Source organism: Octopus bimaculoides, chromosome 9, assembly GCF_046866305.1.
Source record: "Octopus bimaculoides isolate indiv1 chromosome 9, ASM4686630v1, whole genome shotgun sequence".
NCBI classification, from domain to species: Eukaryota; Metazoa; Mollusca; class Cephalopoda; order Octopoda; family Octopodidae; genus Octopus; species Octopus bimaculoides.
Genome location: NC_142936.1, coordinates 42,347,894 through 42,370,169, shown reverse-complemented (window position 1 = coordinate 42,370,169; position 22,276 = coordinate 42,347,894). Strand labels below are relative to the sequence as shown.

General features: G+C 34.7%; 1 protein-coding gene across 27 annotated transcripts in view; it reads left to right on the top strand.

The window, feature by feature from the left end:
- Window positions 1-22,276, top strand: part of LOC106880501 (microtubule-associated serine/threonine-protein kinase 3) — a 256,534-nt gene that overhangs the window by 133,298 nt on the left and 100,960 nt on the right. For 19 of the 27 annotated variants that reach the window (XM_089357477.1, XM_089357468.1, XM_089357472.1 and 16 more), the window contains exons 6-7: window positions 777-805; window positions 1,819-1,901. In XM_089357477.1, coding sequence (XP_089213603.1) covers window positions 777-805; window positions 1,819-1,901 — 112 coding nt within the window. Of the gene's footprint in view, window positions 1-776; window positions 806-1,818; window positions 1,902-20,922; window positions 20,938-22,276 lie in introns of all 27 variants that reach the window. The other 8 variants (XM_052970660.2, XM_052970661.2, XM_089357460.1 and 5 more) reach the window with 1 other exon arrangement.

Sequence of the window (22,276 nt, the reverse complement as noted above, 5' to 3'; positions counted from 1 at the left end):
ACATCTGCTAGCCAATTATTGTGGATGAGCATTGTATAACACACTACAAAGTTTTTACCCAAATATATATGTGTGTGTGTGTGTGTTAGAATGGTGGGCTCACAATGATGATGTAGTGAGTTTGATTCATGCACCAGGCTGTGTGTTGTGTCCTTGAGCAAGACACTTTATTTCACATTTCCTCTAGTTCACTCAGTTGTAGAAATGAGTTGCAATGTCACTGGTGCCATGCTGTATTGGCCTTTGCCTTTCCCTTGAACAACATCAGTGGCATGGAAAGGGGAGATTTGTATGCATGGGGGACTGCTGGTCTTCTATAAACAACCTTGCCTGGACTTGTGCCTTTTAGGGGAACTTTCTAGATGCAATCCCATGGTCATTCATGACTGAAGGGGGTTTATATATATATATATATATATATATATATGTATTGTAGACATTATTTCTGGAGGTAAAATTCTCCTATACTCAGAGACTTCTATAAATTGAAATAAAAATGGACTCAGTGCATTCATAGTTGACAACAGTTTGTATAAATATGTAAGATAACATACAAATGTATAACTTGGCATATGAAAGCAAGATTATTTGTTGCTTACACTTTTTGCTTTCATATCCTCATCAAATATTATCATGCATCTTCTAAACACTATTGTCCCTCAGTCATCTTTTAGTGAACTTTGCTTAATATTATTGTGTTAATTATTTTGCCATTCGTTTATATTTGTATTTTTATTTTTTTATTTATTTATATTTTATTTATTTCACATTTACAGAAAGATCTCAGTTTAACTAGGAAAGGAAGGTAAGTTTGTTTTCATCTTATTTCTCATCTGTTAGTGTCTGTTCATGGAGGCGCAATGGCTCAGTGGTTAGGGCAGCAGACTCGCGGTCATAGGATCGAGGTTTTGATTCCCAGACCAGGCATTGTGAGTGTTTATTGAGCGAAAACACCTAAAGTTCCATGAGGCTCCGGCAGGGAGTGGTGGCGAACCCTGCTGTACTCTTTCACCACAACTTTCTCTCACTCTTACTTCCTGTTTCTGTTGTGCCTGTAATTCAAAGGGTCAGCCTTGTCACACTGTGTCACGCTGAATCTCCCTGAGAACTACGTTAAGGGTACACGTGTCTGTGGAGTGCTCAGCCACTTGCACTTTAATTTCACTTGCAGGCTGTTCCGTTGATCGGATCGATTGGAACCCTCAACGTCGTAAGCGACGGAGTGCCAATAACAAGTGTCTGTTCATTGAACATAGAGGTGGGAGTGTCATCAACACATCAAATTTGCTTAGCAGCATTTTTTCCCCATCTCTTTCATTATGAGTTCAGATACCATCACGATTAACTTTACCTTTCATCACTTCGAGGTCAGTAGAATAAAGTATCCCCAGTCAAGTACTGGCGACAACGTAATAGGCTAAACCCCTCCCACTAAAATTGCTCGCCTTGTGCGATAATTTGAAACATTATTATTATAATATTGTGACCAGCATTCTAACGATTCTGCCAATTCGCCAGATTTGTCCTGGGAAAAATCACAAAACAAATCAAATAACAATAAGTATTTTGTGTACTTTCCATAGCAACATGGAATTTGCGATTTTTTTTTTTTTAATTTATCCAGAAACAATGTTTCGTACGTGTTGCGAATTCTTTTCAGTTTGTCAGAATGATACCAGAGTTACCTCCCTTAGACTAATTTAGTTTACAATTTACTAAGGAATTTCATTTGCTAACCTAAGGAATTTAAAAAATCTGCATATTTTTATCCGTTTCTTTTTTTCTATTTATTTATCAAGTCTTTCTTTTACTTGGCAGTCGTTCTCATGGAAGACGATCTGTTATAGCTGTTGGATCTTCACCTACACTTCTACATCGATGCAACTCTCCTCAGAACTCAGGTTAGTCATTTTAAAATCAACTTCGAAGTCACTATCAACATTTTCCTTCTTGTTCAAATACATGTGATCCTATATTCAAATGTGTACAGTGACCACCTTCAATTATCATTCAACTGTATACCAATACATAATGACAAACATTACCATAAATACGTGTGTATCTATCCATATATATTGTATGTATGTTCACATGCGTATTTACCAAAGTAAATATTGAAGATAAGATATATGACATCGTGTAATCCAGTATTTGTTACCAGTTTGTTACATAAACCCACTTTCCTAAGAGAAAATCCGGAATGTGATACTTTGAGAAATTTTGTTTTCTGAAAGTCCAACTCCCAAATATATTCATATTTACACATCTAAAAAAAAAAAAAAAAAACAATTCTGTTCTTCATTACATTCGAAGATCCTTTAATCACTGACATGAAATTGCTTCTACATTTTTAATTATTGGATATTTTACCGTTTGTTGTAAAAACTGAAAATCTATATTGTTTTTTTTGTTTGTTTTTTTTCTTTGATAAATTAATGGATCTCAGTTTGAATTTCTGTATACTACAAGGCTCTTTTCGTTACACCTTTACACTCTGTGACTGTTCTGTTTAAATATAACTTATATAATTTTCACTTGCTGATCCAATTCTTAGAACTTGTTCTGTTATTGAGAATATTTTTTTTAAGAATTTCAGAAACATCTCAAATCATTTCTTAAACTGGTTACTTGAAACAAACAAAAAAAACTTCCATTTTGCTGAACGGATGGCCTCCAAAATTTTTGATATGCAGCACCCTTCTGTTAGTACAAATATTGCTTAGGAATATCTTCTGTACTTTGATATGGCAACAGTTAAATGTTGGCAGATACTTAGTAACTTGTCTCCAAGATTTTTCTTACTCTGTGTCTTATTCTACGAAAACACTTGTGACATAGTTTGCTGTTGTTTTGATACTGCTGTGACAGATCTGCTAGTTCAGATTAAAAGACCCTGTTCTGTGGTTTCACTAGCTCAACATGAACTTGGCCACTTGTTGATACACTAACATAGTCAGCTGGGGTCCACCAGCCATCAGTAATGAAGTTAATATCACCACCACACTGCTGAGCTCTGTCAGTTGTGGCAGCTTAGATATATGTTCATAACTATTAGGTGGCACGTAAAAAACACCTTTTGAGCATGGCCGTTGCCAGTTCTGTGTGACTGGCATGTAAAAGCACCCACTACACTCTCGGAGTGGTTGGCGTTAGGAAGGGCATCCAGCTGTAGAAACTCTACCAGATCAGATTGGAACCTGGTGCAGCCTTCTGGCTTGCCAGTCCTCAGTCAAATCATCCAACCCGTGCTAGCATGGAAAGCGGACGTTAAACGATGATGATGATGATTTGTGTGTATGTGCATGTATGTATGAATGGATAGATAGATGGCTGGATGTATGTGTATATATATATATATATCCATCCAAAATTAGGGAATGGAGTTGGTAAAGTCCAGGTTACATATGTTTCGTAGTTAGCAGAATCTCAGAAGTAGTAATGATCCAAATGAGGGGTAATCTGCTAGCATCTACTCCATTCTCTAACTTTTTGTACTTTCTGTGGACTGCTCAAAGCATGCTGTCTACCTAAACCTTGATCTTACCTTTACATGTGTGTGCGTGTTTTTGCATGTGGGTGTATGTATATACACATGTGCATATGAATATATATGTATGTGTATTTGTATGTATGTGTGTATGCATACACATATGCATGTTCTCTAGTAATTTCATGTCTAAAACCAAATACTCATACCACAATCAATAACAAAATATATTTTCCACCTCATACACCACTTAACAGACTTAATGATGTTGATAGAAAATATAATGGTTTGCATACCTCATCCTGTTTTGGTATTTTGTTCCCTCTCCTACACTAGCTTTATCTGTTTTTCTCCTTAAAACTCAGAAATTCTTCAACCTATGACTTCATATGTATAAACCCTATGCTCTCAGCTAGCTTTAAGTATCAGAAATATATGAATTCACTTTTGTATTAAGAATACTTGGAATCTGATCATTAATGTATGGTGTGGTGGATAGCTTGTTTTTTTCTTCTCATTTGTTGCAGTCATTGGGCTACGGCCTTGCTACGGCACCACCTTCAAGGGTTTAGTTGAAGAAATCAACTCTTGTACCTATTAAGTCTTGTCTTTATTCTATCAGTCTAATTTGCTGAACTGCTAAATTACAAGTACCTAAGCAAGCCAACACTGGTTGTCAAGTGGTGGTCATGATGGGATAAACACAACACAGCTACAAACACACACACACACATATATATGTATGGTGAGCTTCCTCTGTTTCAGTCTAAGTTTCTGACTTATCACTGTAATTGTTAGTATTTATGGATAGTGCGCTATGAAGAAGACACTTAGTGTGTGTCTGTCTGTCTGTGTTTGTATCTGTATGCAATAGTGGGTGTGCAGCTGATGTGGACATTTATTCAGCTGGAAACATTTTTAATATGTATCAGTGTCGTCTGTGTGTGTGTGGATTTTACACCTTGCAAGCAAGTTGATTTTGTGTGTGTATTTATGAGTGAGTTTTTTGGTAACTGTGTATATATGTATGAGTATTTTAGTAAAAGATTTTTGTTTGAGGTGGGAGATACAAGTAACTTATCTTCTACCACAATAAAACAGTAGGAGGGAGGAGTAACAAAAATAATTTAAACTGATCTAAATAGCAAATAGATAACTAATTAACTGTATATATATGTATGTCTGTTTCTGAGTGTAAACACATACACACATTTTGTTGTACATAAAATATTACTACTCAGAAAATTTTTTAGGGTGTGCTTTTTTCAGACTTATAAACAACTGACTGATGATATGTGGAGGTGTGTGGCTTAATGTTAGGGTGTTGGACTCATGACTGTAAGATTGTGGTTTCGATTCCTGGACCAGATGATGTATTTATTGTGTTCTTAAGCAAAACATTTCATTTCATGTTGCTCCAGTTTACTCAGCTGGCAAGCGTAAGCAACCCTTTAAAGGACTGGCATCCTGTCCAGTAGGTTACTGTGTACACCACAAACTGGGAAACTGGCCATATGAGTGTATATGACTTTGGAAGGGGTTTTGCCCTTTTATTTATCTCTCTTTTCTCTCTCTCTCTCTCTCTATATATATATATATATATATATATATATATATATATATATATATATATCATTAGAGGATATGTTAACCTTAGGGAGGGATGGTTGCATCTGGTTCAATATCTAGTGTTCTTGGAGAATGAATATATATATATATATATATATATATATATATATATATATGCGAGTAAAAATAAATACAAAAAAAGGTGGATTTTTTTGTATGATTGTGGATAGAGGAATATATTATTTTGCTTAAAAGAGTTCCAACACTGTCTGTTTTTTATGTTTTATTTATATTCCTGCAGAACTAATGTGGGGTATAGAATATGGAATATACAATATATAATATAATATACAATATATAATATAAAATAAAATAAAAATGGATGGCACCATGAAATAAAGTATTGAATGTAGATGAAATATTGAGTGTTCAATATAAAGGATCAAATATATAAATATATAAATATAAATATATATATATAAAGGCGACTCGAGTTTCAGGGCTATTTCCCTTCGTTATATATATATATAATCTGCTATTTCCCTTCGTTATATATATATATAATCTGTTGCATAAATAACTTGACAAAGTAATAATATTTAAAGAAGGATTTTCTTAAAAGTTACTAAATATTTGAAGAAAAGTTTTCTTTTTATACACAGTACGAAAGCTTGGATCCGTATTTTTGTTTGTTTTAAAGAACAAAAGTAAATAGTTAATAACTTTAGCGAAAATGCAAATAAATATATAGTTCAATATTTCCTGAATCACAGTTATGATAATGCGTCCACACGCATGCGCGGACGCAAACGCGCGCGGGCGCATACACATACTCAAACTGCAGTTTTGTTTTGCGGAACCAACAACGCAACAGGTGAAACAGATGGGACAGTTATCTCCCTTGGATCAAATGTTTTTCTTCTTCCATGTGTAAATGTCTGGAGCGAGCGAGCGAGACTGGGGGCGCGCGCACACATACACAACACACTGTGTACGTAGAGGAAAAAAAAGTTGACTTTTAATCAGATATGAAATTGAATCACCTATGTGTAATATAAAGTTCCAATTCTTTTTCGGACACCAAAGTTGCCTGTAACGCTCGTTATCCCTCTGGTATGAAATAAGTTAGTGGCTGTGAAATTGTGCGACTATATAAGTTATGCATTAGAAAATATCTCGGCAAGACTTCCACCCACCCATCAAACACCCTTTTTTTACTTTTATTTATTTATTTTTCGGCTACGGGAAATACGAATCTGCAAAAAATTTGGCAAAAATCGGCATTTTTAAATTACCACCCCCCACATCCACCCTCGTTTCCTTCATTTTTAACTTTTTTCAGAAATTTCTTTCTTTTTTTTTCAAAAAATTTACGGGAAAATACGGAGATTATGATTCTGAAAAAAAATTTCCAAAAATTTTTTTTTAACATTTTTTTTTTTTTCCTAAATATGCGGAAAAATACACATTATAATTCGGACAAAAATTTCAAAACATTTCTGTAGTTACGGTTAGGGTTAGTGTTGGGGAAAAAAGTCTATATTGAAGAATTTGTTGGGGGGAAAGGGGGGGGATTTAACAATGCCGATTTTTGGCAAAATTCCGGAACCGCCGTATCCGAAAACGGGAGTTTTTTGGCAAAAAATTATTTTAAAATAAACAAATTTGGGAGAAAATGGGGAGGACGGTCTTTCCAATATCTATTTTTTTTAATTAGTAGATTTTTAACCCGTTTCAGTTATCGACAGAAGAAATACAGATAAAAGAATGTTGTTAAAATTATCAAGAAATTTAAATAAAATAAGTTAAACAGGGGAGGTAACTTTAATGAATTATTTAAAGCTTTGTTTTTCAAAGAAAATCGCTATTTAAGCAGCTAACGATATCATTAAACAAGGCATGCGCATCACCGATTCTGTTTTCGCTATTACCTTAGAATAGGTGGCGTTTTATTCTTGTGAAAAAGGAAAAAAGAAATACTTATTTTCTTTGCCAAGAGATAAATAAAACGAAAGAGTTTGGGAGTTGAAAAATAACATATGTAAAACGAGCTTCGTCTTGAAGAGTAAATAATAGTTGAAGAGAAATCAGTATCAAGCTATAAGTTTCTTATTGACCACCATTGACTGACCCCTTTTTGAATATACAGACACGCAGGGACCACTTAGTAAAATGTACTAAGTATGTTATACTGCATGTTGCAGGGTACCGTCTGGTCTTCAACCAAACATAACCTCAATATATCTGCCATACTGGATTTGTGGGTAGTATCCAGAGGTTTCAGCAGTCGCATCCGTGCTATGGCTGTGTTTGATTTACACCTTTTTTTTTATCTCCTCTCACCACCTTTTTACTTAATCAGAGAGGGAGAAAGCAATGATGTGACCTTTTAGTGTTAGACTTGTTCATCCGTGTTGCCTTATGAGATGTCAAGTTTTATTATTTTTTTTTTCCTTTCTTGCATTGTTTGGATGGAGTTTTTGTTGGGACAGATTTCCTATAGCTGGATGCCCTTCCTGTCATCAACCCTCACCTGTTTCCAAATAAGGTAATAATTATGTCATGATCAGATATGTTTTCATGGAAAACAAATGAAGGACGCCACTTGCATGATGGTAACATTTGTTTACAGCTACCATGTGATGTCAAGGCAAGGAGACGGTAATGTGCATGCACATACACACACAATATGTAGACATATGTATACATACACAACAAGCTTTCAGTTCCTGTCTACCAAATCCACTCACAAGCAGGAGTGTAGCATCAAAATTGTGACCCATCCCCACCACCAAAAAGGAGTGCATGCATTTTGTGAGATTAAGTTAGAACACTCATTCTGTCTCGTGGCATGGATGACAATAAGCACAACAAACCATGCCTGAAAATTTTGAGAAAGCTTTTTTTAATGGCTTAATTAGAAAATGATCTTGGCCAAAATTGCACCCTCCTTAAAGTGGTGCCCAAGGTTTTGCTCTATAGCAGAGGCCACTTGCCCAAGGTGCTGTGCTGTGGGATTGCATCCAGAGTGTAGAAACTCTGCCAAATCAGACTGTAGCCTGGTGTTGCCATCCGGTTTCACCAGTCCTCAGTCAAATCGTCCAACCCATGCTAGCATGGAAAGCGGACGTTAAACGATGATGATGATGATGATGATGACAGCTGTAAATACACCTTTGGCACCAAATGATGGCAATAATTCAGGCAGCTGGTTGTCTAACAACGAAGTAGGCCATGGCAGTATTTGAACTCAGAACAGATGGATCCAAAACAAATACCACAAGGTATCTTGTTTGACTCTAACAATTCCATCAATCCTCTGCTGTGGACTGATACTTTTGGACTGCATAACATCAATAAATACAACTATTAATATACTCTTGGCATAAACATTAGAGCATCAGAAAAATGCATCGCAAGACAGCAAGGTGGTTTGTCTATCTTTACACTCTGAGTTCAAATTCCACCAAGGTCGACTTTGCTTTTCAACCTTTCGGGCTTGATAAAATAAGTACCAGTTGAGCACTGGGATTGATCTAAGTGTCTAGCTGCATCCCTCAAATTCCAAACTTTGTGCCTGTCATAGGAATATTTACGTTCATTACATTCTGAGTTCAAATTTTGTTGAGGTCAAATTTGATTTTCATCTCTTGTGGTGGGTAAATTAAAGTATGATTGAAGTACTTTGTCAGTGGTATCAACTAACCCTTTTCTCTTGAAGATGTTAGCATAAATTAGAAACATTGTGGTTGCAAGGCAAACTCCATATCTACACAACAATAGACTTGTCAATCTGTGTTATAGTACGAGCTGTCAAGATGCCGGATTAAGTTACTCATATTTTTATTCTGGACTTCACCATACATGCTGGTGTATAAGTCGCACTTTCTTTATTCTTAAATATAGCCAAAAGATTGCTATGCATCTAATATGACTGTATTATGGATGAGATACTGAGTATATGAGTGTAACATATTCAGTCTGTTTTGTTTCTGCTTTTTTTTCTACAAAATATACCTGTCAAGTTGGGGTGAGTCTTATGCAAGAGTGCATCTTATACACCAACAAACATGGTGTTATAAGAGAATCTTAGGTTGTATGATCCACTTTTCTTTGGTAATTCCTATAGAGTGGCAGAAACTAACTTATATAGTTGGAGCATTATGTTGTAGGAGTGTGAGGTGGTGGTGTTGGTAGAGTTCTAAGGGTTTGGAACTGTGTCAATAGTTTTAGGCTATAAGTGGAAATATGTATGCTCCAAGGTCACTATCTCATGCTTAATATTCTAACAGATTCTTACGAACAAAAGCAGAAACACTGACTCTTCCTTCCATCTGGCACTGAATGGAGGAACACTGCCAGAAAGGAGAATGTATCATTGCTATTTAGCATGACGATATGGTAGTGGTGGTGGTGGTGGTGCTGATGGTGGTGGTAGCATTGGTAGTGATGGCAATGTTGATGGTAGGCGTGGTGTTGAGATTTATATTTTACTAATGTAGCTTTTCATATTTTAAGCATGATTTATTATTATTATTATTATTATTATTATTATTATCATTATCATTATTATTTATTTATTTATTTGGTTTATTTTAGCATATGTTAAGTTTATTTCTTTGTAAACAAATCAATAATTTTCCTTCACACACACACACAAATGTATACACACATATACATCATACTGGGCGTATATTGTTTGCATTATGTGTGTGTGTATGTGTGTGTGCCTAATACTGTGATCTATGAAATATGTAGGAGTAGATATACTTGTATGTGTCTCTTTGACATTGCAGCTTACTATTTGGAAGATTGCATAGATATGGCTGTATCAAATGAAATCTATTCCAAAACTGTCCACACCAACATTTCCATTGAATGCAACATACACACACACTGTGTCTCTTCCTCTCCCCAACCCATATGTTTAAATGGAGGGTGTACACTGTATGCCTTTTATTGTTCATTGATCTCCCTCTCTCATTCTCTCTCTCTCCCTCCCTATCTCTCTTGCATGTATGCACTCTACACATGTGCACACACAGATATATGTGTGCATGTTTGTGTACATAGGTGTGTGTGTTTATATGTAATTATTGGTGTGTGTGTGTGTATGTATGTATGTCTTTGTATATCTATGTAGGTGTGCATATATATAGGTGCATGTATGTATGAATGTGTGTTCGTATGTATGTGTGCATGTAATCTACATATATGCATATGTATCTGCATTATGTATGTACATTTGTGTGTGTGTGTGTAGATATGTACATAAATATATATGTATGTATGTGTATATATATATACACACACACACTCTCACAGATTCTTCTGATTTAATGATTTATAAGAATTTCCTTTTTACCTCCCCCCTTCATTTTTCCTTTTTTCTTTTTTTTTAAATACTTTTCTTTCTTTCAAGATGTTTTTTGCTTTATTGAATTTTGGAATGTAAAGGAAATCTTAGATTATATCTTACCATGAAAAGCCTACACAAAACTTGTGTATTCCTCCAATCAATTTATCTGATATAGAAAATATGGTATATTTATTTGTACAGGTGTGTGTGTGTGTGTGTTCATACATGTGTGCATTTGTATGTAAATGTATATGCATATAAATATATATATGCAAGTGTGTGGGTTGTGTTTTTTTTATTTGGTTTTGTGTGTAATTTTATATTTATCCGTAGCAATTTTCGTTTGAGTTACATTTACGGTTCTCTACTAAAGAAGCAACTAAAATTAATCAGACTTTCCCATGATGCTTTGGTCACGCTATTATTTCACTAAGGTAGCTTTCAACAACCATTTGTGAACGACCTGGTTAAATGACCTGTTATGTGAATGTTCTATCACCTCAGGCTCTGGGCCTGTGCAACTGTTTTAGTCCTCAACATGGCCGTCTTCTAGGCGAAGACTTATTTTTGACTATGAGTAAGTTTTATTTCATTATCAAATTTATTATTATTATTATTATTACTATTGTTGTTGTTGTTGTTGTGACAAACTGACAGAATCGTCAGCACACCGTACAAAATGCTCAGCAGCATTTCCTCTGGTTTTGTGTTCCGTGTTCAAATTCCACTGAGGTTGACTTTGCCTTTCATCCATTTGGGGTTAATAAAATAGGTACCAGTGGAAAAACTGGGGGTGATATAATCAACTTATCCTCCCACCCACTAAAATTACTGACCTTGTGCCGAAATTTGAAACCATTCTTATTATTATTGTTGTTATTATTATTATTATTATTATAATTATTATTATTATTATTATTATTATTATTATTATTATCAAAGTCATGACTTGGTAGAATCATTAGTGTGCTGGACCAAATGTTTAGCAGCTTTTCTTCTGGCACTTTACATTCTGAATTCAGATGTCACCAAGGTTGATTTTGCTTTTCATCCTTTCAAGGTTGATCAAATTAGTACCCATTGAGCGATCACTGGGGTCAATATTATCAACTTCTCTCAAAATTGGTAGCCATGTGTCAAAATTTAAAGCCATTATTATTTTTGTTATTTGCATTATTGTTGCTTTGTTTCATAAGAGCTGTTCCTAAGTCTCACCCAGAGAACTCAAGTCACAGCAAGTTGGACCTGTTACTGTGGTTGTTATTTATGATTAGCAATGTTATTTTGTCAGGGAAGGTGGCCAGAATTTGAGAATTAAGATTCTGTTCAACTTGTAATATTTCAGTTTTGAAATACTTTTAACAGAATCAGATATTTTCAAGTTAACAATGTATTTCTTAAAATGTGGACAGTACCTATGAAAACAATTATTTTTATTATTATTAATATTATGGCAGTAAGCTGGCAGAATCGTTAGCAAGCCGGGCAAGATGTTTAGTGGTATTTCACCCATCGTTATGTTCTGAGTTCAAATTCCACCGATGTCGATTTTTCCTTTCATCCTTTCGAGATTGATAAATTAAGTACCAGTTGTGTACTAGGGTCGGTGTAATCAACTATCCCCCTCTCCCAAATTTCAGGCCTTGTGCCTATATTATTATTATTATTATTATCATCATCATTTTGTTGTTGGTTTTCTAATTTGTTTCCTCGTTGATCCTTGTTAGTGAACTTCAAAACTGAACAACTATCCTTAGATGTTGTATTTGCAATTTCTCACAGTTGTTTTCACTTTCTGTCTGATATGGTTCTGCCTTTTGCATATCATGTAATCTAGGCAGTGGGGATGGGTCCATCAGTGTCACGTGTTCACTATTTGGTCCTAATTCAAATGTACCAAGTTGCTACAATTATAACCTGAGGTTATTTCAGCATGGCATCTGTATTTGGTTGTCTGTTTTTGATTTGTGTTCAAATCTCCTTGGCTTCTATATAAAATAAGTATCAGCACAGGACTGGAGTCAGTTTATCTAACTATACAATCCCCAAATTGTGATCAATGTTAAGTGATAATAGTAATTGTAACAAGCAACAGGGTTTATTTCTATCTCCTTTTACTCATTTTTAATCCGTCTGCATCAAGCCATACTCCATTTTCTCAATTTCACCTTTCTGCTTCCATGACTGCTTGTCTCACTTGCTGGCGCTCTCCCTCTTTCTAATCTACATTTCTATGCTTTGTAACACACACACTCTCTTTCTCCCACTCAGCATAGCCACTATTCTTTTCCTTCCACATTTCAAATAGCCTTGGAGGGAAAAGGGAAATCCAAAAATAACAAAAAAAAAAAAAAAAAAAAAAAAAGGACATATAACTTGGCCCTTTTATATAAGGGTGATAAATGTATGTCTGCTATGTGAAACAATTTTATTTATTTTTCAAATACTAGCCTTACACTTTTTATCTATTGTATGAACATGTACACTTTCATTACTCAGATGCACAAAAAAATAAGAATAAAAACAAGAAATTCAGATTTAAAAGGAGAGTTAAGGAGGCTTTGTGATGATCATGCCTTTGTCAAAAGCATTAACAATTTAAATATATCGAACGTCTTCCTCAAGTAATTAAAACAATGTTGCACACACATAGACTTACCTCTTGCACTGTCTTATCCACTAATTATTAAAAGCATTGATCTTTTTAAAGACTTGGTTTTAGATATTAGCAGCATTTAATTAGAAGTATTGATTAAACCAAAATTTCTATTTACTTAATTAACCCCTGCGAGATAAAGTATAAAGTATATCATGGCTTGATTTGAACTCAGGATGTAAAAAGCTAATAACTAATTAAATACTGCATGACATTTAATCTGTTGTTTTACCATTTGAGCTACTCCACAAATATTTTTTTTTTAGATCTGATACAAAAGATGTATTTTGGTAGGATTGAAGCAATGTTTTAACCCTTTTGATAATAAACTGCCTGTGTGGATTCATGTATCGTTGGAGATACCTATTTCCTGTTTTGAAGTGATCTAAATTACAGACTTCCATCAAAATTTCATGTTAATCTTTTTTACAAATACCTATTTAATAATGGTTTCAAAGTTTGGCACAAGGCCAGCAGTTTGGTGGGCGGTGGGGGGGGGGGCTAACTCAATTACATTGACCCCAGTACTCAATTGGTACTTATTTTATCAACCCCGAAAGGATGAAGGGTAGAGTGAACCTCGATGGAATTTGAACTCAGAACGTAAAGCCAGATGAAATGCTGCTAAGTATTTTGCCTGGTGTTTTAACGGTTCTACCAGCTCACTACCCTATACCAATTTAATGATGACATTAACCAAAACAAAAGCAGTCTATATTCACTTCGATATGATAACAAAAGGGTTGATTCTTAATATGGTGAATTAAAACTTAAGTCCACTACCTACTCTTTGTTTCTTACTTGAGAACATGCCAATGTTTGGGAAAGACATGAATGATACAGCTCCCCTTTTACTCTGTTATTGTTATTACCTTTCAGTATGATTACTTAAAAACACACACACATGCATTCATATGTTCACTCATACAAATGCACAACTATGCATGCTCACATGCATTTTACACATGTATATATGCACTTATTCATGCATCTTGTATAAATAAAAGCTCAACCACCATGCTCCCTCGTAAATTAACTCTATCTCACTTACACACACACAAACCTGTGTGTGTGAATTTGGAGCCATTTTATAGATTTATGTTATTAGGAAGTGCATTGTAGACTCTTCACGATTAACTAGTGTGTGGACAGAATGTAAACATACATACACAGCCAGACATACATAAACAGGTGCATACATACATACATACAAACACGCAGACAGAAGTTTTCATATACATACATATATAAGACACAGATGAGTATGTATAAGCATAAACACGTAGACAAGTGGGTACTGTACACACATGCACACACGCACACACATACACACACATACACACACATGCACACACGCACGCACACACGTACACACACATGCACACACATGCACACACACACACACACACACAAACACACACACATTGCTAGGACTAACCTGAGAAGCCAGTAGAAAATAAGCTTCTATATTCTCTTATCTTTCAGAGATAGAACTGTTGTGGAGGTGAGGTAAAAAAATATATTGCAATGATCAGTATTAAATGAAACCTGTATAGGATACAAGATTATATGTACACACACTGTATGCGTGTGTGTGTGTAGTTAGGTAGGTAGGTAGATAGAGAGAAAGAAAAGGATTTATACATTTCTCTAACCGGCTTTCAACTTTACTTCTCCTTCTCTCCCTTACTCTTACTTTTTTCCTCTCCCTCCCTCCCCCCCTCTCTCTCTCTTGAATTTTTAAACATCTCTGCTTGTGTGTGTCTGTGTGCATGATAGTGTGAAATGAATTTTGTGTTGCTAGTACGTGTTTGTGTAACATTCATAACATAGTCCATTTATGGAAAGTATGCACGTCAGATATGTGTGTATGCATATGATACACGTGTGTATATGTATGAGAGAAAGAGAATATATATGTGTATTCCTAATATAGTCATATGTATTTCTAATATAGGCAAATTGTGGAGATTTTTAGTGAAAGCTGAATGAATGTGTGACATTCGTGCATTTCATTAAAAATAGCAATATTCTGGCCCATTTTCCCCCATGTCACTATTTCCACATGCTGCCATGGCACATTTATGCAAAGATTTACGTGAATCGATTCAAACTCAAGAAATGTCCCTCATCTTACTTTGGCCCCTTCGGTCTATCAGGACCTTATGAAACTATTATAATCATCAATGTTTTAATATTCACTTTTCCATGCTTTGGAAACCAATATGAAATCATTCTCGAGGGTGGAGGTGGCAGTGGTAATTGGGTATCTAAAGCAGTAGAACATCAGACTTTTTTGTATTTCAGAATTTTCTTAACTCTCCCTAAGTTTAAGGCCTATCATAGATGTCTTTACTTTTTCTAATTCCAACATTGATAAAATTAGTACCAGTAATATACTATGGTTCATTGACCTCCAGCAGCTGTATATCATCTCACTTTGTGTTCAATCAATAGACAATTATCAACATTTGTGTTTTGCCATTGTTGTTGTTACATCTACTTTAATTGAATAAAACTGAAGGAAAATACATCTACTTTCTTTCTCTTTGCACTATTAAATGGAAATTAACTCTACTTCATTATAATGGATAATTATATTCTAACAATTTTGCCTGCTCTCTACCCTAACGATGATAATAATTTTTTCTACTATTGGCACAAAACCTGAAATTTTAGAGCAGGGGGCCATTCAGTTACAGTCCTAAACTAGTACATAATTTTATCACCCTCAAAAGGATGAAAGGCAAGGCTAACTTCAGCAGGATTTCGGCTCAGAATGTAAAGAACCAAAGGAAATGCTGCTAAGCACTATGGATTCTGCTAATTTGCTACCATTTATAGTTTTAAATTTAGGCACAAGACCAGTAGTTTTGAGGGAGAGGAGGTTAGTTTGTTACCATTGACCCCAGTACTCGACAGGCACCTTATTTTATGGATCCCAAAGGGATGAAAGGTAAAGTTGACTCTGGTGGAATTTAAACTTGGAGCATAATTTGTCACTAATTCTTTTCAATTTTTCAAGTAAAGGAGTTTTTATTCCACTCATCTTCAAAAATGCCTCGAAACCATGTGGTCCGAAAGCAAACTTCTTAACCACACAGCCAAAACATGAGACACACACACACACACACAGTTTTGTTGCATGCAGAATCTTTAGGGCTATATGCCAAGTTCTCAGTAAAAACACTATTCTTATATGTAAATCAGTTTAAGCCCTCAATAACTTATACCATCATTATTTATGTAGTTCTGATTTCAGATTAATCAACCTCCACTATTTTGTTGACAAGAGTCTGACAACATCTAATGAAATTAGAAATCAGGCATTGTGATTACCATGGTGTCTTGCCAAGAATGTTAGGCTATATCCTACAAGACTGTATACTTCTTTAAATCCTCTTCACTTCCTTTCTCTCTTTCTCTCTCTACTTCTCTTTTTCTCTCTGTCTCTCTCTTTCATATATATATATCTCTGTACAGAATCAATCAGTTTGATGATGGTAATTCTAATTTCTGTGAAATGAGAAGCCCTGACTAGTGTAGTTTCAGCTCTACTGAAAGCCTTCTAAGCAGATTCTTATTATCACTGTTAAACACTGTTAACCAAGATTTTACTTGGTTAAATAACTTTTTATTGAAATTAGCACTACTGGGTCATCAAGTTTCACCTTTTCCTTACCATATTCTGCTGGAAGACATTGACTTTGAATTCATTTTGAAAATAATGAAAAACTTAGTAAAATAACATGGTTCTTATTAAGCATGTATTTGGTACATAAATTCATATGAAATTTTCATAAAAGATTTTAATTTAAATCACTTTAAAAGTTTGTATCATAGAACAAAAATGAACTCCAATGAGTTGGAATCAAAGGTTTAAAGTTTATTATTCTTACTGATTTTTATATATGTAGTATTGTGAAAAAGGCATATTTTTTACTGCAATAACATGGCACCACTGCCTGGTAAATGATTATAGATTACCTTGTTAGAGTAAATAATGGTAGAACTGGCAGCTCCATCTAGATCTTGTTCAAATAGATTTTATAGATTGTAGTGAATGATGTTCTTGGAGTTTAACATCTGGTGTTAAGTTTTTGTCTCATTATATTGAATGCTTCATTCATTTACTTAATATCTGTTTATGGATTTTTTATTCCGCTTGTCTTTGAAAGTGCACATCGACTGGATGATTTGTTAGGGAATGCTCACACTCATACCTCTATACACATGCACACGTCCTCCTACAGCAAGAAATATGTTGTGCTGTTGCTCCTTTTTCTCATACTTTAACCACTCTTTTCCCTTAGCTGCCTCCCTTAGAGTTCATCATTTTGTAAACTGCTTGTCAATCTCACTAGTGCTGGTGCCATGCAAAAGAAGCACCCAGTACACACTGTTAGGTCTGCCAAAGCTGACAGACACATGATACAGTTCTTGAACACATTAGATCCTATCAAAGCATCTAACTCATGCCAGCATGGGACATGGACATTAAAGAAAGATGTGGATAATGATTTTATGCACACATGCATGCACACACACACACACACACACACACACACACACAAATAAAACAGCTTTCCGTACATTTCTGCCTGCCAATTTCACTCTCAATTGGTTAGTCTGAAGCTACTTGTAGACAATGCTTGCCCAAGGTGCCATGCAATGAACTAGAAGTCATGACCCCTTCATAACAAAGTGAACTCTTTATTCACGCAGTCATGCCTCTGCCTACGTTGTTGTTTTAGCGTTGCACCTCTCTGTAGAAAATTGTCATAATAGAGATTTTTTTTTTTTTTTCATCTTCACTAGAACTGGTTCAGAACCATTGGATTTTGATGTTCTATAATAAAATTGTTTTGATCACATATTGATTTCTTCTCCCTCCCCCCACTCCCACCTCCCACCATTCTCTGTGAGATAGCAACTCCAGTGTCAGTTGCTATGTGAATTTTATATGAAAGTGATAAAAATAAATGGCCAAGATTCAAGTAATCTATCATGCCACCGTCCAGTTTATTTTTAAGTGAAATGTTTGGCCACCAGAATATTGTTCCAGATAAAAATAATTAGAAGATGATACCAGAAAAAGGAGGTTGGCATGAAAACTTCTAGAACCTGCTGGCTATTCTAGAGCTTTTTTGAGAATGCGGATAAGAATAGGCTGGTTTAGTTAGAAGTTCTCTCTACTTCTGTACTTTAAATGAGGTTATTTTATTGTATTATCTGTAAGCCAAGCGGAAACAGTTAGCATTGCACAAAGCTTAAATTAATCACATTCTTTGCTAGTTCTTAATGAATGTGTCTATGTGTGTATGTGTGTAGTGGTATATATATATATATATATATATATATATATTATATAGATGATGATGATATTATATATATATATATATATATATATATATATATATATATATATAAATGGATAGATACATTGAATAGATATTTCGCAAGTACAACAAGAATGTATTTCAGTGCAAAACATTTACTGGGTTTGAATAATAATAATAATAATAATAATAATAATAATAATAATAATCCTTTCTACTAAAGATACAATATTCTGTGCTTGAGAAGAAAAACCCATGAAACCAACAGAAATTTTAGTCATGGCAGATACTGGTGTCATGCAACTGGCACCTGTGCTGGTGGCAGGCAAAAGCACCCATTATACTCTCAGAGTGGTTGGCTCTAGGAAGGGCATCCAGCCATAAAACTATGCCAAATCAGACTGGAGTCTGGTGCAGCCCCTCAACTTATCAGCCCTGGTCAAACCATCCAACCCATACTAGCATGGACAATGGATGCTAAATGATGATGATATATATACACACACACACACACACACACACACACACACACACACACACACATCGCTAAAGGAAATAAACACCCTTCATTAAACTACCTTATCTGTATAGAAGTTAAACATTTTGAAATAAAAATACATGCCTTTACATTTTCAGTTCAATTCCTGCATACTTTTCAATATTCTCACATCAATAAAAGAAGTATTGGGTCAAGTATTGATGAAAATTTAGCCAAATGTTTGTTTACTCCAAATTGGAGGCCTTCCACCTATTATTATTATTATTTACAAGACTACCTGTAACCTATTGGGTCACCGGGAAACTCTGAGTTTCCCAGCAACGGAGTTTTGTTTCATGGTTTTTTTTCTTTTCCAGTTTATTTCACACTCTTTCAATGAATGTTACATTGAAATCACACGTAAATGGCTCTTTCCCCTGAAAAGGAAAGATTTAACTGCTATTTCTTGCAGCCCTGCAACCACATAACAGGTATTCGGGTCCTTTATCACAAATAGTTGTTACATGGTAGCAGGGCGTGCCAGAAATAGCAGCCAAATCTTTGGAGATGAGATGCATTGAATGCACTTGAAAAAAACCTATGGGAAAATACTATTTCACACTAAGGTTACGAATGGGTCTTTTATGAAGTATTTACCATATTTTTAAAGTTATTTTCACTTTGAAATATTTTTTATACATGCCAAAAGAAATTTTTGTAATGGTATTCACTTGAAAATAATTTAAAAAACACTAAAACATTGTCTGTTTAAAGAAAGCTAAAATATAAATACTGTACAAACTACTTACATTTTTGAAATCACATTCACTTAAAAATATTTCTAAATGATTAAAATATTGTGTTTAACAAAAGCGAAAATAGAAACATTTACTGTAAAAAAAAACTTGTAATTTTTTTGCAGTCATGTCAGTGTGTCTAATCAAAAGATAAGGGTTTCTTCCCTTTCAGGATTAAGATTATCTTCGGAATATTTTTTCATTATGCAGTGTTTCGGGTATTTATACCCGAAAACCTCTAATATCTCGTAAACTATCTGTCTGATTTACATGAAACTTGTTTTATTCTGTTCGTTTTCACATTTCAGGGTAAACTTAATTCATAGTATTTTCCCATTATGCGCCAGTTTGGCTGGGTAACATTGCAAGCAAGCAAGATTCAAACTGACTTTTCATGTATTATAGATTATCCTATCTTCTCCTGAGTTATCTATATCACATTTCAGCTCCATTCTGCAGCTTAAAGATACAACATTTTTCTCAATTGTGCTGTTCCAAGTATTACTGCCAACTGAGTACTGCTTATGAAGTTTGGTATTTGCAGCTTTTGATGCCAGTATATTGCTTTCTTTGAGATGCTGACAAGTGCACTGATCACAATAAGTACTGCACTCACTTCTGAAGCTCTATGGACACATTTCACTTCCAATGCTAGGTCTTGGTACTTCATGATTTTCTCATTCTCCATCATTGCAATATCCTGGTCTGCAGGTATGGCTACATTGATCAAGCTCCAATCTTTGGACACCTACCATAGGAGAGTGATATCTGATTGGTTATGTTGCAGCTTATTGTTATTATTATTATTTTTATTATTATTGTTGTTGCTGTTAAGGTAGCAAGTTGGCAGAATCATTAGGTCATTGGACAGAATGCTAAGTGGCAATTCTTTTGGTTTCTTACATTTTAAGTTCAAATTCCACCGAGGTTGACTTTGTCTTTTAGCTTTTCAGGGTCGATAAAATAAGTGCCAGTTAAGCACTAGGGTAATTAACTTATCCTCTCACCCTAAAATTGTTGACTTTGTACCAAATTTGAACCCATTATTATTATTATTATTATTATTATTATTAATTTATATATATCTTTCTTACATGTTATCAAATATCTCTCAACATTTAACACATGCATTCTTTTTATCTTCCCCTACATCCTAAATTATTTCTCTCTTTTGTCTTCCAAAACAAGATTGTAATCAATATATTTCACAAGTTTCTTCCTTTCTTTGTATTTCTAGCATTCAGGCCTCCTCGTAAGTAAGAATTATGCACCATTCCACTTTAGGTTTCTTTTTTCCTTATTCTCATCTCTCTCTTCCTCTCTCTCTCTATCTCTCTTTTATGACCCTCTGCTACTCTCATTCCTCAGTACCCACCCCATTCTTTGTAATCCAGTCCAATTCTTTTACTTCTCGCCTTCCGTTTGCAATTCCAATTCACTTTTATGTGTAATTTTATGGCCATAATTCAGAGTTTAGTTATAGAAATAGCAAACTATTATTGTTAGGCAGCGAGCTGGCAGAATCATGTGCACACTGGACAAAATGCTTAGTGGCATTCTGAGTTCAAATACCACTGAGGTTGACTTTGCCTTTCATTCTTTTGGGGTCAATAAAATAAGTACCAGTTGAGTACTGGGGTTGATGTAAACAACTTAACCCCTACCCCAAAATTTCAGGCCTTGTGCCTAAAGTAAAGGATTATTATTATTATTATTATTATTATGGTGGTGAGTTGGAAGATTCATTGGCACTCCTGACAAAATTCTTAGTGGCATTTCTACTATCTTTACAGTCTAAGCTAAAATTCTGTTGTGGTAAAATTTGCCCTTCATCTTTTAGGGTCAATGAAATATGTACAGTTGAACACTGGAGTCAATGTAATTGACTAATTCCCTTTCCCAAAATTTCAGGTCTTGTACCTATCATAGAAAGAATTATTAATATTATTAGCTTGGAAATAACTTTCAAAGTTGCTACCTTTTATCTCTATCAGTAACTATTTTGATGTGCTTGTATTTTATGGTCTAAAGCAGTGATTTCCAACAGTTTTTTTTTTTAACTGTGGACCCCTTTGCTTAGTATGTTATTCTGATGGACCCCTATAACCACTCAGTGTTTAAAAGCTGATTTTATAGATATATCTTTCAAAATTCCTATACTGTTTTTTTACATGGTCACTTGTGTAGGTTTGAAATAGCACTCTCTGAGAGAACATGTTTCAGTGACCAGAAACATTTGAAAAAGAAACCTAGCTGTCTATTGCAATAAATACATATAAAAGCAAAACTTTTCATGGCCCTATAAAATACTACTGTGGATGCCCAATTTTCTACTTTGCTTGCATGAACCCTCCCAAAAATCGTATATGGACCCTGGTTGAGAACCACAAGTCTAAAGAGACTGTGGTTCCTCACCCTTCATATCTTGTGGTCCCTTTCACTGAATCATGTTTTACAAAAATAAAAAATGAAATAAGAATTAAACAGAAGCTGATTTTGCACAATGGTCTATTCATATTATCTTATTCCTTCCCAACCCAGCATGTACCTCATTTTAGATATTTGTCTGAACTAGTGTACCCAATGTTAAA